The 18,197-nt window shown below is 36.2% G+C and overlaps 1 protein-coding gene across 1 annotated transcript in view; it reads right to left on the reverse strand.

Moving 5' to 3' along the window:
- Positions 1-18,197, reverse strand: part of FNDC3B (Fibronectin type III domain-containing protein 3B) — a 134,537-nt gene that overhangs the window by 16,468 nt on the left and 99,872 nt on the right. Inside the window, exons 17-19 of the mRNA XM_051218880.1 lie at positions 11,843-12,316; positions 6,820-6,986; positions 3,649-3,791 (exon numbers count right to left, since the gene is read on the reverse strand). Coding sequence (XP_051072606.1) covers positions 3,649-3,791; positions 6,820-6,986; positions 11,843-12,316 — 784 coding nt within the window. The remainder of the gene's footprint in view (positions 1-3,648; positions 3,792-6,819; positions 6,987-11,842; positions 12,317-18,197) is intronic.

The raw sequence follows: 18,197 nt of genomic DNA on the forward strand, positions 1-18,197 counted from the left end.
CAAGTATTTATAAACAGTTGTCAACTTAAGATACTCAATGTCCGTTGGCCGGATACGATGAGCAACAGCCTACTGTGGGAGAGGATAAACCCACTTCTATCTGAAGAGGAAATTAGGAAAAGATGTTGGAGGTGGATAGGACATAGATTGTGGAAATAACCAAACTGCATCAATAAGCAAGTGCTCACCTGGAATTTTGAAGGGAAACAGAAAAGAGGAAGATCAAAGAGCATATTACGTCGAGAATTGGAAGGAAAAATGAAAAGGATGAATAGCAACTGGAAAGGATTACCCAGGACAGAGTTGAATGGAGAATGCTGGTGCATGGTTTATGCTTTTCCCCGAGGGGTAACAGGCGTAAGTTAATGATCAATTTCCATCTTTCGGTGAGTTCTGCCATCTGAACTGTCTTCTCCTATGGTCTCCAAGTGTTCTATCAATGTCGTGCTTTAGATGCACTGACTCTTACATCCCACCTGACAGCTGTTGCAACTTCGACGCTACGTCTGCTATACACTACTGACAAATATCCCTGTGAGTAGCGTTCACTACACTGGATGTTAATGAATATTCTTAAAAATCCGAAGAAGTTAAATAATGTTCTAAATTACCATCAGCTAATAAGCTCCTTTGAAAAATTCCCTGAATCTAATTGATAAAGTTCATGTAAATTGAGATGAAGGAGAGGATTTGTAGCTCAGATGGATGATTTAGGTGGCTGGATGGTTTGGTCCTCTAGCTTTCATTGTCCTTCAGAACAACATCATCAGCACAAACTTCAAGTAGAAGTGATCTGTTCGAATTTCTCCACATATGAACCATAGCTTGGTCTGTTGATCTCGATCTTGATTGATTGTTGTTGACCTTTAGCCTGTCATTGTCCACTTCTTTATTTTGATTGTATTTCCACCTAAATCATCTACCTGGGTTACAAATCTCCATCATCTCAAAATCATATGAACATAACACGCTTCGCATTGTTTGGATATGGGAGAAGTTTGACAAAAGACAGGCTTCCATTGGCGAACAACTCTATTTACTCCACGAGTATTTCCATCAGCATGTTCTGTTAACAAGTGTAAGATACAGACCTCCAACCAACTGCCCAATGGAATGGAGAATAGATGAAAAAAGTGGAATAAAAGTGGTACGCCTAATGATAACTGATGCATACTACAGGATTCAGAAATACCAACACGTCATAGATGACCGGAAGAGGGTAGAGAGGATATTCACATCAGAATATTTGGTAATCTTGACAACAGCGATCGAGTTATCAGACAACACAGGGAACAAAGAAGAAAAGCCCTCAAAAGAAAACAAATCAAGATTTCATAACCACTCATGGAAAAAGCACAAACCACTGAGTGGTCAGCCTGCCAAAGGAACCTCTGACATAGAGGAACACCTACTCCGAAAAAGGCTAAACTACAGTACAAGTGACACCTCAAAACTCAAATTCTTCGCCGCACTAGAGTCATCAGTCAAAACTGCTAGAATAAGTGAAATAAACCAACAGTAAATAAGGCACATCATAGTACTGCTAACTCGATAGAAGAAAGACAACACCAACTGACTACACAAGAACAAAAAGCTTTAAAGAAACTGAGAACTAGAGAAGATATTGTCATAGTTCCAGCGGGCAAAGGACGCACTACGGTGATTATGGACAAGGAAGAATATATCAGGAAAGCCGAGGAACTACTTGAGGATAAAAGTGCATAGAAACCAATAGACAAAAATCCGGTCAACAGGTTAAAGAACCAAATTTCGAAGACTTTAAACAAGCTTGTCAAAGTAGGATAAATATCAAAGCAAGATCAATGGAGAATGAAATCCAATGAACCAGTACACCCCCTATTCTACAGAAGGCCGAGAGTACACAAACCAAATATCCCATTACATTCAACTGTATCACTCCTTGGAACTCTAACATTCAATTTATCGAGAGGAATTTAATTAATATTGGAACATTCAATCACTCCATCAAATCCCCTATACACTTCCTGGATTACATTAAGGACATTCAAATTAACAATGATGAACTGATGGCATTCTTTGATGTGACAGTCTTATTCACCTCAATTGAAATAAGCTTAGCAAAGGAAACCCTATCCCTGCTTCTCACCAACGACAGAAACCTCGTAAAGTACATGAAGCTTCAAAGTCAAAGTTTACTACAACTCATCGATTTATGCTTGACAATAAAATTCCAATTCAACAATAAAATCTACGAGCAAACGAAAGAAACACCGATGGGATCATCAATATCAAGACTTATTGAAGAAGTGATGGAGATACCGGGAGCCTCGATCTTACTAGCGATCAAGCCAAGAATTTGGATTCGTCATGTGGACGACATGTTCGTCATCGTCAAAAAGAACGAGTTGGAAAACACCTACAATCTGATCAACATTTTCGATGACATAAAATTTGCAATGGAAAAGGAGTTAAAAAAACAAACTATCACTCTTAAATGTACTAATCACCAGAACCAACACAAGAAAACTGGATACTCAAGTATATCAGAAGTCAGTCCACACAGATCCAACTTCTCAATTACAGTAGCAACAGCCTAAGAGTTAACATAATCAGCTGCGTACAAACTTTATTCGAGAGGGTGAGAACACACCGCAACACACTTGCAGTGCAGAAAAATGAAGAAAAATATCTGAAGGCTAGTTTTCAAAAGAACGGCTACCAAATCAACTTCGTCAAAAAATATCAACCAACAAACGGATCATCCTACCATATATAAAAAAACGTCAGAAATTACAATCAGATTATTGAAGACGTTTGGAATAGGTGTAGCACACAAACCAGCGAAATCATTTCAACCAATCGTATGCAAACCGAAGAACGGAATGACGGAAGAAAAACTGAGTATCATCTACAAAATAAACTGTTCTAACTGCGGAAAACACTACATCGGATAAAGTGGACGCCCCCTTTATCTCCATCCTCATGAACATCAATTAGCAGTCAAACGCTATGACCTATCCTTACTTATACAATGCATGTGGACATACATCCGACTCAGAAAATATTGAGATCTTGGATGGAGGGAATCCTTAAAACACGAGAGAATTTTTTGAAGTTTGGCATTCAGGTCAATCGGCAATCAACAAACATTGAAATCGATCTAATCTATCAACCGATCAGAAAAAACACAGACGAATATTGGGCCAAGAATCAAATCAATGGGAGATACAATCAAAATAAAGAAGTGGACAATGACAGGTTAACAACAGTCAATCAACATCGAGGTCGACAGAACAAGCTATGAGTCATATGTGGAGAAATTCGAACAGTTTGTTAATTTTAAGACCTACACAGAAACTATTAAAACTCCAAACCAAATAAGTACTTTGTGATTTCTGTTACTGTAGTAGTTCCACTTTCTAATTAATTATAAGAGTTAGAGAGTTGGATTTTTGTAGGAACCTTGAGAGAAGGTCAGTGTCATAAACATTTGGTTTTTAAAAAATATAAAAGATAAGCGGAGAAACACGTTGAAATATGCAGACGAAATTTATATTTCATCAAAACGGAAACAGAAAAATGGACCAAATCTAATTAAACTAAACGAGAAAGAATAGTCTAAGGGTACAGAATGTAATCCAAATAAATAAACAAATGAAAAATTACCTGATTTAAATTGGTTGATTGTTGTATATTGGCTGTGACTGGAAGTAAATGCAACAAATAGATAATGGGATCCATGCCTAACTGATTAACCGGAGTCCATTCTAATTGACAACGATCAGAATTTAATTCAAGAATTTTCAATCCTAAAATTCATAAGCATATAAATGAGTGTAAACGACAAAGTTTCAGTGACTGATGATTAATTGTATCAAAAAGCAAAATGATTTTTAAAAAATCATAGTCTTTTACAAGACGTTTTATTCTCTAATCTTGATAGTTTAATCATAAAGCGTTCACTGTAAGGCGATGGTTAAAGATAGTCCGTAGGAAATCCCGCTTGACCTAGGTTTCATACTATTTGGTACTCGTCAACAAGAAGTACCTGTAAATCATGATTCTCCCTAGCGGATTTGATCTTGTGTCACCCAGCTGCAGTCAGAGACAGTACTATTGATCCATCCACCCACCACCTTATATATTAACACAGTGCAGTCACTTGGACTAGTGGCCACATTGAAACTTGATCGATAGGAGTCGATCAGCACTAAGAAGGACAATATCATCAAGATATCCCTTAAAAGGGAGCTAAGTAATTAAACCATCCATCTCAGATGACAGAGCACTTTCAAAATCTTTCTCTTGAACTATAAATTTTCATTAATCTTCCTAAATATCAAGTCGAATAGCGCAACATAAAAAAGAGATTGGTCAAGGTAATAATAATGTAGCTCATTTGCTAAATATAGGTTTATGCACTTGGGGCTCTGAGTTATATAGTTTTCATGAGGTCTTGTTAAACTTGGTGAATTAATTGAAGTGGTTTTATGACCTACAAAAAAACCGCTGGTTAAATATCGAGTACTTTAAGCATTCAGTAGTCGCTTCATTTAAAAACAATCGAAATCTTACAGTTTATCCTTAAGCTGAACACGAATAATTAGTGTGTTCATAACATTTCATTAACTGATTGACCTCAGGCTTAAATTTCTATATATTACTTTTTTCAAAGTTATTCGATAAGTTTTTTGAGTAGACGGATTGGGACTAACAGTCCGAGTCATGACTCCTTAGCTCGACATACTTGGATCCCAGTGTTGATAACCCTACATGGGTACTCGAATCCAGAGACGATCGCTTCAAACATCAAGTAGCTACCCACTAAGTTGGTCAATACAGATAGCTACTAACTTCCCCAATGGATATGATGTTTATATTATTTGTACTAAGGGTTTGAATTATCGCGTTGTTGATATTCAGGACTCAGATTTGAAGGTCTTTGTTGGGATATTTGAATCTTCAACAGACTGATTTGTTGCAATTACTTTGTCATAAGTTAATTCAAACCTCATAATAATAACAATAGTAATATGTTGTTCGACAGTTATAAAACAAAAAAAGTAGATACAACTATTAGTGTGGTATATGCTACTAACGTTGGTAGATATAAGTAGTAAGCAGCACCAATCGGAAATGGAATGTTTGCAAGAGGAAGATTGAAATGAAGAGGAGAGGGACGCTTAAAGAAACCAAAACAATAACAAGAATGAAGAAACGAACGATAAATTTTGTGAGAGACAACTGATGAACGATGTGCAAATGATGTAGTTAATGTATGGTTTTCATGTTTTATGAAGACACTGTAATTTTGCACCGAACAATAAATTGAGCTGAGTTTGGAATGACGTGGAGATAAACAAATGTGAAACGATTAGACAGTTGAAGGAAGCAATTCCTGAAAACGTGCAGGTGTGCTTTAAACAATGGACAAGTGTATTGCCATGAATGAAGGGTATAAGACTGAGGTAACATAAAATTTTTAAGATATACCTTTTATGTCATCAGTTTGTGTATTTATTGGATAAACTTGGTATATGCCATCTTTGAATAGTTTCAAGATAATAGATTTTTCAAAATAAATGGATTGTGGAGTAATACATCAGTATTACATGACAATTTAAAGAAGAAGAAGAAGTGCAAAAGTGTTTCATTTTGCGTTTTAGGTGTGATAAACCTTAAAAAGGTCGATAACGCTTGACAACATAAACCATTGATGTAAGTATATAGTGTACGGTAAATAATAATAGACCAATTAAATAGTGATTAACACGTTGATATGGCCAAGTGGTTTGAATGAGATAGTAGAAAACGGATTTGTACTAATAATACACGAATCGACGACAAATATGATTGCTACCCACCTCCTGAGACGTTTATATTCAATTCGAATGCGGAATACTAGAAGCAAGAGCCTAGTTTGTGACTGTGAACAGTTAATATTCTAGAGAAATACTATACTTTAAATACACTCTTAAACAAACTTAATATACAGAAAAAACAACAATTCAATAGTTTGTAATGAATGTTTGATCCAGAAACAGAATATATTGTCTGTGGGATTATTCGAGGATGTAGGATTATTAATCCGACTCTAGAGTAGGGAAAACTTTTAACTCGACTAATTTCTAAATCATTCGCTTCCTATCATCACATCTTAAACTAGTTAGCACTACTAGTTAACACTTCTAGGTAATGTAAACATAGAATTATCATTTCTTTTTTTTGAATGTAAATTATGTACTACATCATCATTTGAGGTGAATTATATATCAATCAAACTAGTGAGTTTTATTTGTGAGAATTAACACTTGATGTAGTAGGCTACTGAGTCTTGATACCTACATAGTAATGTTAACTGTCTTTATTTATATGTGGGCTCCTTGAGCGGATACATTCTGATACTATTTTTAAATTAGAAATTGGACGTATTGTATGTAGAGGCTAACGGTGAATTCTGGGACATGTGTTCCATTTTATATGAGATTGGAGAGATGGATATAATTATGCTGGGGTGTTAGCCACTATCAAAAAGCATAGTACCATTATAATTACAAACAATATAAAAGCATCAACTCAAAAAACTTATATCCCAATCAAAGACTGATCAAACATAGTTTTTAATATTAAAAACAAAAAAATCTTAAACCATTACTTATCGACAACAGTTTGTGTGGTATTTCCTTCTGATTATCACAATGTCTATGATTCAAATCTGGTAGTTGCTTAAGCTTCCTCTGCAAATTTAACCGATATGAGCATACAATATTATTATTGTATTTCTTTTTTCTCTATTACTACATAAAAATACGCACCTAATATTCTGTTCAACCTTACCTCGTACAGCTGGTGGTGATGCTTTCTGAGTACGAATTGTTTGAACGTCACTATACAATCCACAACCTGTTGTATTCATAGCACAAACACGAAAATGATAAATTGTAAATTCAGATAAACGATTCACTTTATGCATATTTGATTGTCCTTCATATATTGTTGTCCAACTGTTAAATGAAATGAAACAAAACATTTAAATTTTTACTGATTAATAACTTATGGTAAAAGCACAGTAGTGTAGCTACTTAGAATACGTAGATGACACAGTTCTGTTTGGTGATGTTGACAAAATAAAGTCTTCTGATCGCCTTAAGCAACAATGCTTGTATATTAGGGACGTGTTTCTCTCCCTCTAAATGCAAAATGTTGCTGTAGGGATGGCCTACGTCAACACTTGAATTATTAAAAGAGAGTGAGGTAGGTGAGCGTGTCAATAACGCCATTTTTCTTAGAATTCTCATCAGCTCTGGTGGATTTGTATCTGAGGTGATTTAGGTACGAAATCAGAGAGCCCAGTTGGCTTTGCCAACTCACTTCACTTGTGACGTGGGTGAGATATCTGGTTTCCAACTAAAGGACGAGTTTATTGGGCAGCGATTCGCTCCGTTCTACTTTATACGTAAGAAACTTGGCTTTTAAGAATACAGGATATTTGTAGGCTACTAGTGTTCGATCGTAGATGTCATCGAGGGATTGCCCGTATATTTGGGACCATCGGATTAGTAATTCTGAGGCTAGACGCAGAGTACTAGGTAGGTATGGAAAAACAATTGACGAAGTAGTGAATCTTTAGCAACTGAGATGGTTAGTACATTTAGAAAGCATACTTGTTCACCACCTACCTCGACGCGCGACGATGGTTGGTGCAGGAGTAATTTGGAAGAAAGGTAGGGGGAGGCCAAAGAACTGGCTCGGACTAAGCTACGTATGTAGGTGCAGACCACCTAGTTGGGGTCAGGGTGATTATCTTAACCAATCGTTAGACTTTGGTTGACATGACCCAAATCGTCTGCAATGGAGCAGGTGCATTCACTGTTTGTCCTTTATTAGATCCTCACTTTCCGAATTCCTCAAAACTATTTTATTATTTCACTGATTCATATTTTCGTGTCTTCGGCGCCTAATCTTTACTGTTATTACTCAATGAGGCGTATTTGTAATCTTTAGAAAAATGTTGCACCACATGACATTTAAATCCATATCACCTAGTATCACAGTCATTGACACTATCATTGAGGCGTTCCTGTTGAAATCGGTTATTGTCAGAAAGGGGTTTTGAAGACTGTTCAATTTCATTGAAATCATGGACTGATTTAAGTTACATAACCTTTGAAAACCTGAAAGCGCTGGACTGCCGTTTCATCGTAACATGGGACCTCTCATCGGTGCTCATCAGCGACCCCGCACGCGGGAATCTAACTCAAGACCTTCGGTATCGTACGCGAACACTTGACCTCTGCACCCCCGAGCTTCCAGGTTTTCAATGGTGATCGAGTCATGATTTCAACTAAATCAATTGTCTTATATAAAACTAAGATATTAACAATGAGTGACCTTTGATTAGTTATTAACGTCATATTTGTCTGGCGTAAACGACTAGCTTATTAACGAAAAGTATTTGAAAAGAGAACAATTAACCGTTGTGTAGGTACTTCATCATTACATTTTGAAATTTTTTATTTAAATGCGATGTGAAAGAGCCACTTAGAACAAAAATAATGCATTGTGATTAATTGATTTAGTCGAATAAAACAAAAACAAACAAACAAACAGGAGAATACAATCCTGCTTATCTTTCAATGATGATATGAATTAACCTGTATTTTTTATGACAGATTGGTGAAAGGAAGACATAACGAACAAAAACGAAATCTTAAACCTGATGAGATTAGTCAGCTTAATTTAGCTGAATTAATCAACTGGTTGAAGTTAACAAACTCATGTTTAACCAAATTGCTATCAAAATGTTTGTGTTTTTGGTGTGTATTGATGACTTTCTAAGTGATGTTCAGAAAGTATGATATAAATATATATAAATGTATAAGTATGTATATGTAAATGTTAGTGAATAACTTTTCAGAAATAACACGGTTACCAAAGTTGCCAACTGCTGGCAATCATCATTATCATTACCATCATCATAATCAGTAACCTAAATGATCACAATTGTAATTGATGTATAAAAGAAAAGAAAAGAAAGATAACAAAACAGTAGAAATAAAGTATAAACAGTTGGGGGGGGAGACAAAGTAAAGCTATATTTATTCTCCACTAAAAGGGAGAAAAACGATTAGTAAGCATCATCAAAATGTTTATGCAAGTTTCTAGGTCAAAAAGAAAAGGTATCCGACAGACAGATAGATAGATGTGAATCGTTTGAACGAGTCCATTAAGTTGAATGTGGTGTGTATAATAGCAAGAAACAAATTTCATTGTACAATTGTTATGAAGAAGGACAATCGTTTATCAAATTGATACAGAACAGAAGAGGTAGTCATATGAATTCGACCAAAAGAAAAGAGTAATTGCATAACTCAGTAAATTAGTTTCATTTACTCAAAATCTGACTACGGATCGGTACATTTTTGATCTATTCTTGGTATCAAATTAATACTCATCCATCATCTTAGCTCTCTTCCTTGCAACGCGACATATTGGGATACCAGGTTTTGTTCATTTATACGTATACACACACACCAATTCATAAATATTTACCACAAGATATAGGACAAAAAGTTGAAGCAAGCAAATGAAAACATTAGAAGAGTAAAACGAGAGACGGAAGAAGTTATGAGGGACAGTAAATAAAGGAATAATGTTTATGAAAAATTTCAATTATTTCATTACTAATAAGATAGAAACTCTACCTGTAGCTCTTCTAGTGTTACTGACAGTCACAAACTCGAATAAATGAAGAAGGTTGGTATAAAAACGGTAACCAAATTAAAAATTTAAACTATTTAAACTCTGCCCTCTGTGTTGAAAGATCTTCATATGGAACAATTCTGACGCCTCATGGTGAAAACCATGAAGAGGAAAATGATCCACACACTCAGGGAGTTGCTCGGATGCTGTCCAAACAAGCACGGAAAGCCCATATAGGATGGGAATATCATGGATCCAGGATCATCAAAACATCCTTCAAAAAAAAGAACGGAATCACGATGAATGTTACCCAATGTTATGCATCCACCAATGATAGCAATGACGACGACAAAGATCAGTTCTACGACAGGCTGCAATCGATCATAGTTAAGTGCCCAAGAAAGCACCTCACCATCCTGATGGAAGATTTAAATGTCAAAGTCGGAATGGACAACAACGGTTATGAAGATATAATGGAATGACAAGGACTGGGAGAGAGAAACGAAAATGGGGAGAGATTTGCAAACCTATGTGCATTCAACAAATTGCTCATAGGCGGCACAATATTTCAACACAAACGTATACACAAAGCTACATGAGTCTCACCGGATCACACCACGGAGAACCAGATAGATCATATTTGTATCGCTAAAAAGTTCAAAAGGTCAATTAAAGACGTGAGAACACGAAGAGGAGCTGACATAGCTTCAGATCACCACCAATTGGTGGTTGCCAAAGTGAAACTGAATCTGAAGCAGCAGTGCACGACTGGAGAAACAGCATTACAAAGGTTCAATACCTACTTCCTTCGACATACTGACAAACAAAACGAATTTAAGATAGCTCTCAACAACAGGTTTCAAGCCTTACAAAAACTACTGAAGGATGAAGAAACTACTATGTAGGACAATTAGAACGAGATCAAAGAAGCACTAATTTCAACGTGTCAGGAGGTGCTGGGCCTCAAGAAGCATCGTCATAAGGAATGGATCTCTATGGAAACCTTGGTCAAGATTCAAGAAAGGAAGAAAAAAAAGACAGCAATTAACAACATCCAAACAAGAATAGAGAATATCAAGGCAAACACTGAATACACAGAAGCAAACAAACAAGTGAAAAAGTGCATTAGAGTTAACAGGCCGCAATTCATGAAAGACCCAGCAATGACATCCCAAAAAGCTGTAAGATAGGGAAATATGAGAAAACTATATGACACAACGAAGAACTAGCAGGGAAAAACAATAAACCAGAACGACCAGTTAAGGACAAAGAAGGCAAGCCAATCACCGAGATTCGATAACAGTGGAATAGGTGGGAAGAACACTTTGAAGAACTGTTAAATAGGCCAGCTCCATTGAATCCATTGGATATCGAAGCAACACCTACAGACCTTCCTATAGATGTCACTCCACTAACGATAAAAGAAATCAGGACGGCTATCAGACAAATCAAGAGTGGGAAAGCAGTAGAATCTGATGACATATCAGCCGAAACACAGAAGCACTATCACATCTGATGGGAAGCTCGAAATACAATGGACAGGTTGGATACAAGCAGACGTTTTGGACTTCGCAGATGACCTGACCTTTCTATCTCGTATACACGTGCAAATGAAAATGAAGACAACTAGTGTAGCAGCAGCCTATGCATCAGTAGGTCTCACAACATACACAAGGTACAAAGCAAGCTCCTGAAATACAACACGGAAAGCACCAGCCCAATTACACTTGATGGAGAAACTCTGAAAGTGGTAGAAACTATCACGTACCTGGTCAACAGCATCATTGTTGAAGAAGAAGGATGCGATGAAGATGTGAAGATACGAATTGGCATTCCTACAATTGCAGAACATATATAACTCAAAACAACTGTCAACCAATATCAAAGTCACAATCTTCAATACCAACGTCAAGACAATTCTACTTTACGGAGCTGAAACTTGGAGAAATATTATAACACTCAGTTGGTAGACACAATCAGTTATTTAAAACAAATCTAAAACAGGAAAATTTATGCGAATAAAAGTACATTTAGAAAAATTATAGCAGCATAATCTAAGATAATACATGTATCAGAGAAGAAAAGATTAATTACTTGTTAAACAGATCAATTTTAAATCAATAAACTATTTCTTAAAAACATATTTTCTATGACATACTCTAGATCAGATTCTCTGCTCATTTGTAATGTAAATATTAATTGGCTTTCATGCGGTTTCAAGTCTAATTTCTGTGTTTTTATCCTTTCTCGCTGTTGTTGTTGGTGGTGGTGGTGATGGAGTGGATTCGATAAACGAGAAGAAGAGTTTGACTTGATATTAGTGCCATTTTCATTATTTACTTCCTTTGCCTCGTCACTATGAATCTTTTCTTCTCTCTCATCGTTGATGCAATTATCACTCGAAGTATCGTCACCAATGGTGTCAGCGTCACCATCAACATTATCCATATCATCGGTATCAGAATTGAGCATCTCATTGATTAACATATTCCATTCTAATCGAACACTATTTGATGTTAAATTTGTATAATGACTAAAAACTGGAGCTTTAGGCAATGGAGCAAGTGTAGTAAATTCAATATTGGCTGAATATTCACTTGGACCAAATTTATTCACAGCTTGGATGCGTAATCTGTACATATAAAAACAAAACAATGAATTTTCGATAAAAAGAACTGAGTATGGCTCTAATGAAGTAGGAATATAATAATATTAATTAGTATAGTGAGTTTATGGAGATTGTCAAATTTTATAGTTTACATCATAGACTGATTATAGTTGGAGAACCGTTGAAAACCAGGAAGCACTGAAAAACAGTTTCATCCCAGCATGGGTTTTCTCAGCGAAAGAAATTCATGACCCCATCAGGAATTGAACTGTATAGTATCATCAAAAATGTAATTTGATATCAACCATAAATTGAGTATTTCGGTGGAATTTCAATAATGCACAAATTTTTTCCTGAGCAACATTGAGGTATTCTTTTTTTATGTATAGGGCGAAGTGATAAGCTTCGATTGGTCAGTAATTACATGAAGTGTTATTGTTTAGTGAACTAAATAGTCGACTTTTAGCAACTGGTGTTGAAAGTTCGAACGTCACTTGTGTCTACTATTATTTTGGTAATCAAGTAGCAGCAAATAGGTTGTCAAATAGATATGCGAACTGGTGAACAGATCGAATAGGAACATTAAAGAAATCTGGTGAGACTTAGGGGAAAATCGTGGGAAATTTATTAACTGTGTAAGTTTTTTTTCTGGAGATAACGTAACGAAGGAAATACTCTTTCTTAACGGGGTTAACCGTTTAGTGAATACCACCAAAACTCCGTGTATGACATAAATTTGTCAATACCATCGACATCCTGTGTTAACGAAAACGTAAAATATGTGTGGCCTCATGTACTAACTGGAATACAAGGCGACCTGTTCCTGCCCTCTAGATATTTTAATATGTTATCTGGTTTTATGTTTGTTTTGACACATCAGTATGTCTATTAATCGCATAACCTATTCAGGTGTGTTTATGAAAAAATTATGACTTTTCACTGTCCAAGCTATAAAAATGCACAATCAGTAACATTAAGGTGGGTGGAAATACGCATCGAAAAGAATGTACATGATTCAGATGTCGATTCCTGAACTACCAACATCCAACTGGCGACCACTCAATATTTATCGTCAGCATTGATCAAGGAATAAGAAACGGAAACTTGTTGAAATACTTTGGGCTGAGAATTCTATATTATACCCAAAATATAATATTCAATAAGGCTAATAATAGTAATATTTCTCGATAGTCGAGTCATTGTCCGAATAATTGCTAATGAACTGAATTTGAGATTAAATAGAGACAATAAGAAGTTAAACGATGAGGCAGCTAAATTATGTGACTTTTGACGACTTGCAGGGTTACTTTAAACAATGAACGAAAAGACTACTTAAGTGTACGGCCACGAGTTAATATTGGGTATTTCATGAATGCCATCTCAGAGCCATGTTCATGCAGACCAAAATGAAGAGGGAGCCCACCTTATCCGATATAATACCTTTTACAAGTAGAACAGTTTATTTTGTAGATGATGTTTGACTTTTCTTCAGTTGTCATTTCATCGTTTGGTTTGTATAAAAATGATCGAAGTGATTTTATTGATTTATGAGCTATATCTATTTCAAAAAGAGCTCAATAATCTCATTGTAATTTATGATATGTCTTTTAAATATAGTAGGATAATACGTTTATTGTTATCCACATTTGAATTCTTTATTGTTTATAAACTAGAAGGAAACAGCTATTCAGTGCTTACTGATCGTTGATAGTTGTCTAGCTAAGAACAGTAAGTGATAGAAACTATGCAAATCCGGAATTGAATAAAAAGAAATGTCGTGTTTACACATATTAATATGCTTGCTGAAAGAATTACTTAAATTGTTATTTTCTTGAACTATTGTTAATGAAAATTCTTTATAAATATGTGTATATGTGCACTTTATATTCTAATGAGTTAATAACTAAAAAATTGCTTCTTTGAAATAGGTGATTAGTTAAAAATGTATGATTGGAGCTAATTTTACAAAGTGCATTTCTTGTAGTACATTAGGAGTGCACCGAGAATTTCCAAGTGGATGCTTTTTTTTCATGATACAATGGAATGAAGAAACGCATAGAAGAAGCATTTGATGTATGAATCTGGAGGAAATATGAATTAATATCATACTTTTTTTAGAGTAAAGGAACTAGTCAGGATTTGAAACTTCTTTCACATACTACCTACTGATTGAAGGTCTTTGAATGGATAATTGGTGGAGTTTAATGTGGGTACTGCTGAGAAATACCAATACTAGGGTAAAACAATTATTTAGTGCTCTCTAATTCCCGTTAGTCGTTCATCTGTAGTCAGTTCGTGAAATAAACCATACAAAAATGAAAATAAACCTTATAAATCTCTAACAGTGATTGAAATTCTCAATATACTACTTGCAAGCGGATAAAATGGAATCAGTTTAAGCGAGATACATATAAATATAGAATTTCGTTATCTCATACAATTTAACACATATCATGTGAGTCCATCGACAAATAAAAAAAACGACTGTATGCAATATAGATTGATAAACTTTTAAGTAAACAGATAATTGTAATACTAAGCCGAGTTAGATCGATATGACCTTGCATATCTAATATGACTCGCTTTTCCACAACATTCCTGTGAGAAAAAATATAAGAATAAGAGCTTATATTTACGTCGTGATCACTACGATACTTTAGACAATGATTGAATGTTCCGTAGCGATAATTTTAAGCAGAATTAAATAATGCGAAACGAACATAATACTACCAATCGGGTAAGAAGTTTAGAGAATATTCAGGAGTTTTCCGGAAAACACAAATACATGAATGAATCCCCATCAGGTTCTACACTGATAATTAACAATCCAAAAAAGATAACCGAATTTAAGACAAATACACCGTTTAAAATCATAGCATACGAGGTCAGAATTATTTATTAAATTAAATAAAACAGTTCGTCTTGAAATGTGTAGTACACAATGCCAAATGGAGTAAATTGAAACTATAAGATTGATAATAAAAATAAATATAGATAACATAGTTTGACATAAATAACGACCATCAATTGCAATACTAATTAAGTGCTCACAAGTACTTAACTTAAAGGAGCAATTCCCAGAATCCTAAAGATGAGTGGTAAAAATGGAGTTCAACCTTGTCGGATATAAAGCAATACCACACCAATGACATTGGAAGATCATTTTTGAATATTACGAATTGATTAAGTTTGAAAACCATAGGGTCAGAAGTTAAGTGCTCGCCTCGAGATCTTAAAATTCTGGGCTCGACTCCTGGTAGGATCGAAGATTTGCACTATTGAGAAGTCCTATACTAGGACAATACAGTTATCTAGTGTCCTTTAGTTTAAAATGATCATCTGGCTAAGATCAGTTCGTGATGTACATTATAAAATGTTTTAACTACAAATCAGATCAAATGTTTAGTCAAAGAATAAGTTATTATTATTTATTTATTTTAACACATAGATATTGGTACAAGGAGGCATCAGATACATACGCGCCACACAGATCTCATTTGGGTTGTATGAGGGCTGTGATACGGCCCGGGTGCCCAAACTGAAGCAGGTGGTGTTCTTGGGGGGTCACACCCTGAGCCTTCGACCTGAAGGTCTGATCCACAAGGCAGTGGAGCATCGTAAGGAGATGCAGTCCCATGGAAGCCGGTGACCAACGACTGGTTCATACGCCATTTTCTCCTTCAGGATACTGGAGTCCATGTGCACCATCGGTTTGGAATCAGGGTATTCCAACTCACCTAGGTGAACTCTCCATGTCCACCAACCCGGTTAAAACGCTGGTCATTCGCTTTTCTTCCTCTCAATTTCGTAAACAACAGTGATGCCACGAGAAGGCAGTGAGTAGGACTTTCCTGGCAGAGGCTATATACGCGTGGACATGTGAGAGCATTTGGAGAGGGAGAGCGGACTCTCCACACTTTCGGCCGTACCAGGGCATTTGAGGGCAAAGACTAAGTTATGTATGAAGTGACTTGTATTTAGCAAAATAGAGTAGAGTGGGTGGTAATGAAATTCTCCACGTGTTAATAATAATATGAATAATAATGTTTGAACAAAATAAACTTCAGTTATAAAAATAAAAAGAAGAAAGGTTATATATACATTGTTCAAATTAGATCATCCTATAATTATCAGGATGACCTCATTTTATTACCAAATAAGTGCAAACCAAACGTCATAAGTTATTTTCATGACAGAAGATGAAGTTATAGATTAAAATTAATCAATTCACTTAACCAGGTAATTGAGCTGATCACCCATAGAAAGGAGTGATAATATGTACATTATTCGGTTAGCAGTTATTTTTTCTCACAGGACTGTTGATACAATTTTAGATGTTTATCAAGAGATGCATGCAGGAACGAAAGGTGAGATATCTTTTGGAAATATGGGAGGGGAACTTACTTACTTACGCCTGTTACTCCTCGTGAAGGAGCATAGGCCGCTCACCAGCATTCTCCATCCAACCCTGTCCTGGGCAATCCTTTCCAGCTCCTTCCAGTTGTAATTCATACTTTCCATATCTGCTTCTATTATCCGATGCAATGTGTTCTTTGGCTTTCCTCTTTTTCGCTTCCCTTCAGAATTCCAAGTTAGGGCTTGCCTCGTGATGCAGTTCGACGATTTGCGTAATGTATGTCCTATCCATTTCCATCGTCTTTTCCTAATTTCCTCTTCAGCTGGAAGCTGGTTTGTTCTCTCCCACAAAGGGCTGTTGCTGATGGTATCCAGCCAATGGATGTTGAGTATCTTGCGTAGACAGTCATTTATAAATACTTGTACTTTCCTGATTGTGGTTGTTGTAGTTCTCCAAGTTTCAGCTCCATACAGTAGAACTGCCTTGACGTTCGTATTGAAGATTCTGGCTTTGATATTGGTTGAAAGTTGTTTCAAGTTCCATATGTTCTTCAACTGTAGGAATGCTGTCCTTGCTTTGCCGATCCTCGCCTTTACGTCTGCATCTGAACCTCCTTGGTAATCGATTATGCTTTCCAGGTATGTGAAGGATTCCACATCTTCCAGAGTTTCGCCATCACCAGTGATTGGATTGCTGTTTTCCGCTTTGAATTTGAGGACCTTGGTTTTCCCTTTGTGTATGCTGAGGCCTACTGATGCAGAGACTGCTGCTACACTGGCTGTCTTTATCTGCATTTTTTCATGTGTATGCGATAGGAGGGCTAGGGCGTCTGCAAAGTCCAAATCGTCTAATTGATTCTGAGCTGTCCATTGTATGCCGTGTTTTCCCTCAGATGTCGAGGTCTTCATAATCCAGTCGACCACCAGAAGAAAGAGGAAGAGAGAGAGAGTAGACAGCCTTGTCCGACTCCGGTCCTTTCTTGGAATGCATCTGTCAGCTGTCCTCCATGCACTACTTTGCACTGTAGTCCGTCGTATGAGTTTCGGATAATATTGACAATCTTCTCAGGAACTCCGTAGTGTCGAAGAAGTTTCCATAACGTCCTCCTATCTACACTGTCAAATTCCTTTTCATAATCAATGAAGTTGATGTATAGTGACGAGTTCTATTCAACTGATTGTTCGACGATGATCTGTAGTGTCGCAATTTGGTCTGTGCACGACCGATCCTTCCGGAATCCAGCTTGTTGATCTCGAAGTTGGGCGTCTACTGCATCCTTCATCCGGTTCAGCAACACTCTGTTGAAGACTCCCTGGTATTGACAGTAGTGTGATGCCTCCGTAGTTTTCACATTTGCTCAGATCCGCTTTCTTTAGAATCTTGACGAGGTGTCCTTCTTTCCAGTATGAGAGGGAAAAGTGATTGTTATATGGGACTGATTTTAAAGTCACTCATGAACTGTGATTTTACTGAAAAGTCAGTAAGAGGTGGGTAGGTACGGTACTGACATGAGTCGATTTTACGTTAATAATTATTGAATCCATTTTC

Source organism: Schistosoma haematobium, chromosome ZW (genome assembly GCF_000699445.3).
Source record: "Schistosoma haematobium chromosome ZW, whole genome shotgun sequence".
Lineage (NCBI taxonomy): Eukaryota > Metazoa > Platyhelminthes > Trematoda > Strigeidida > Schistosomatidae > Schistosoma > Schistosoma haematobium.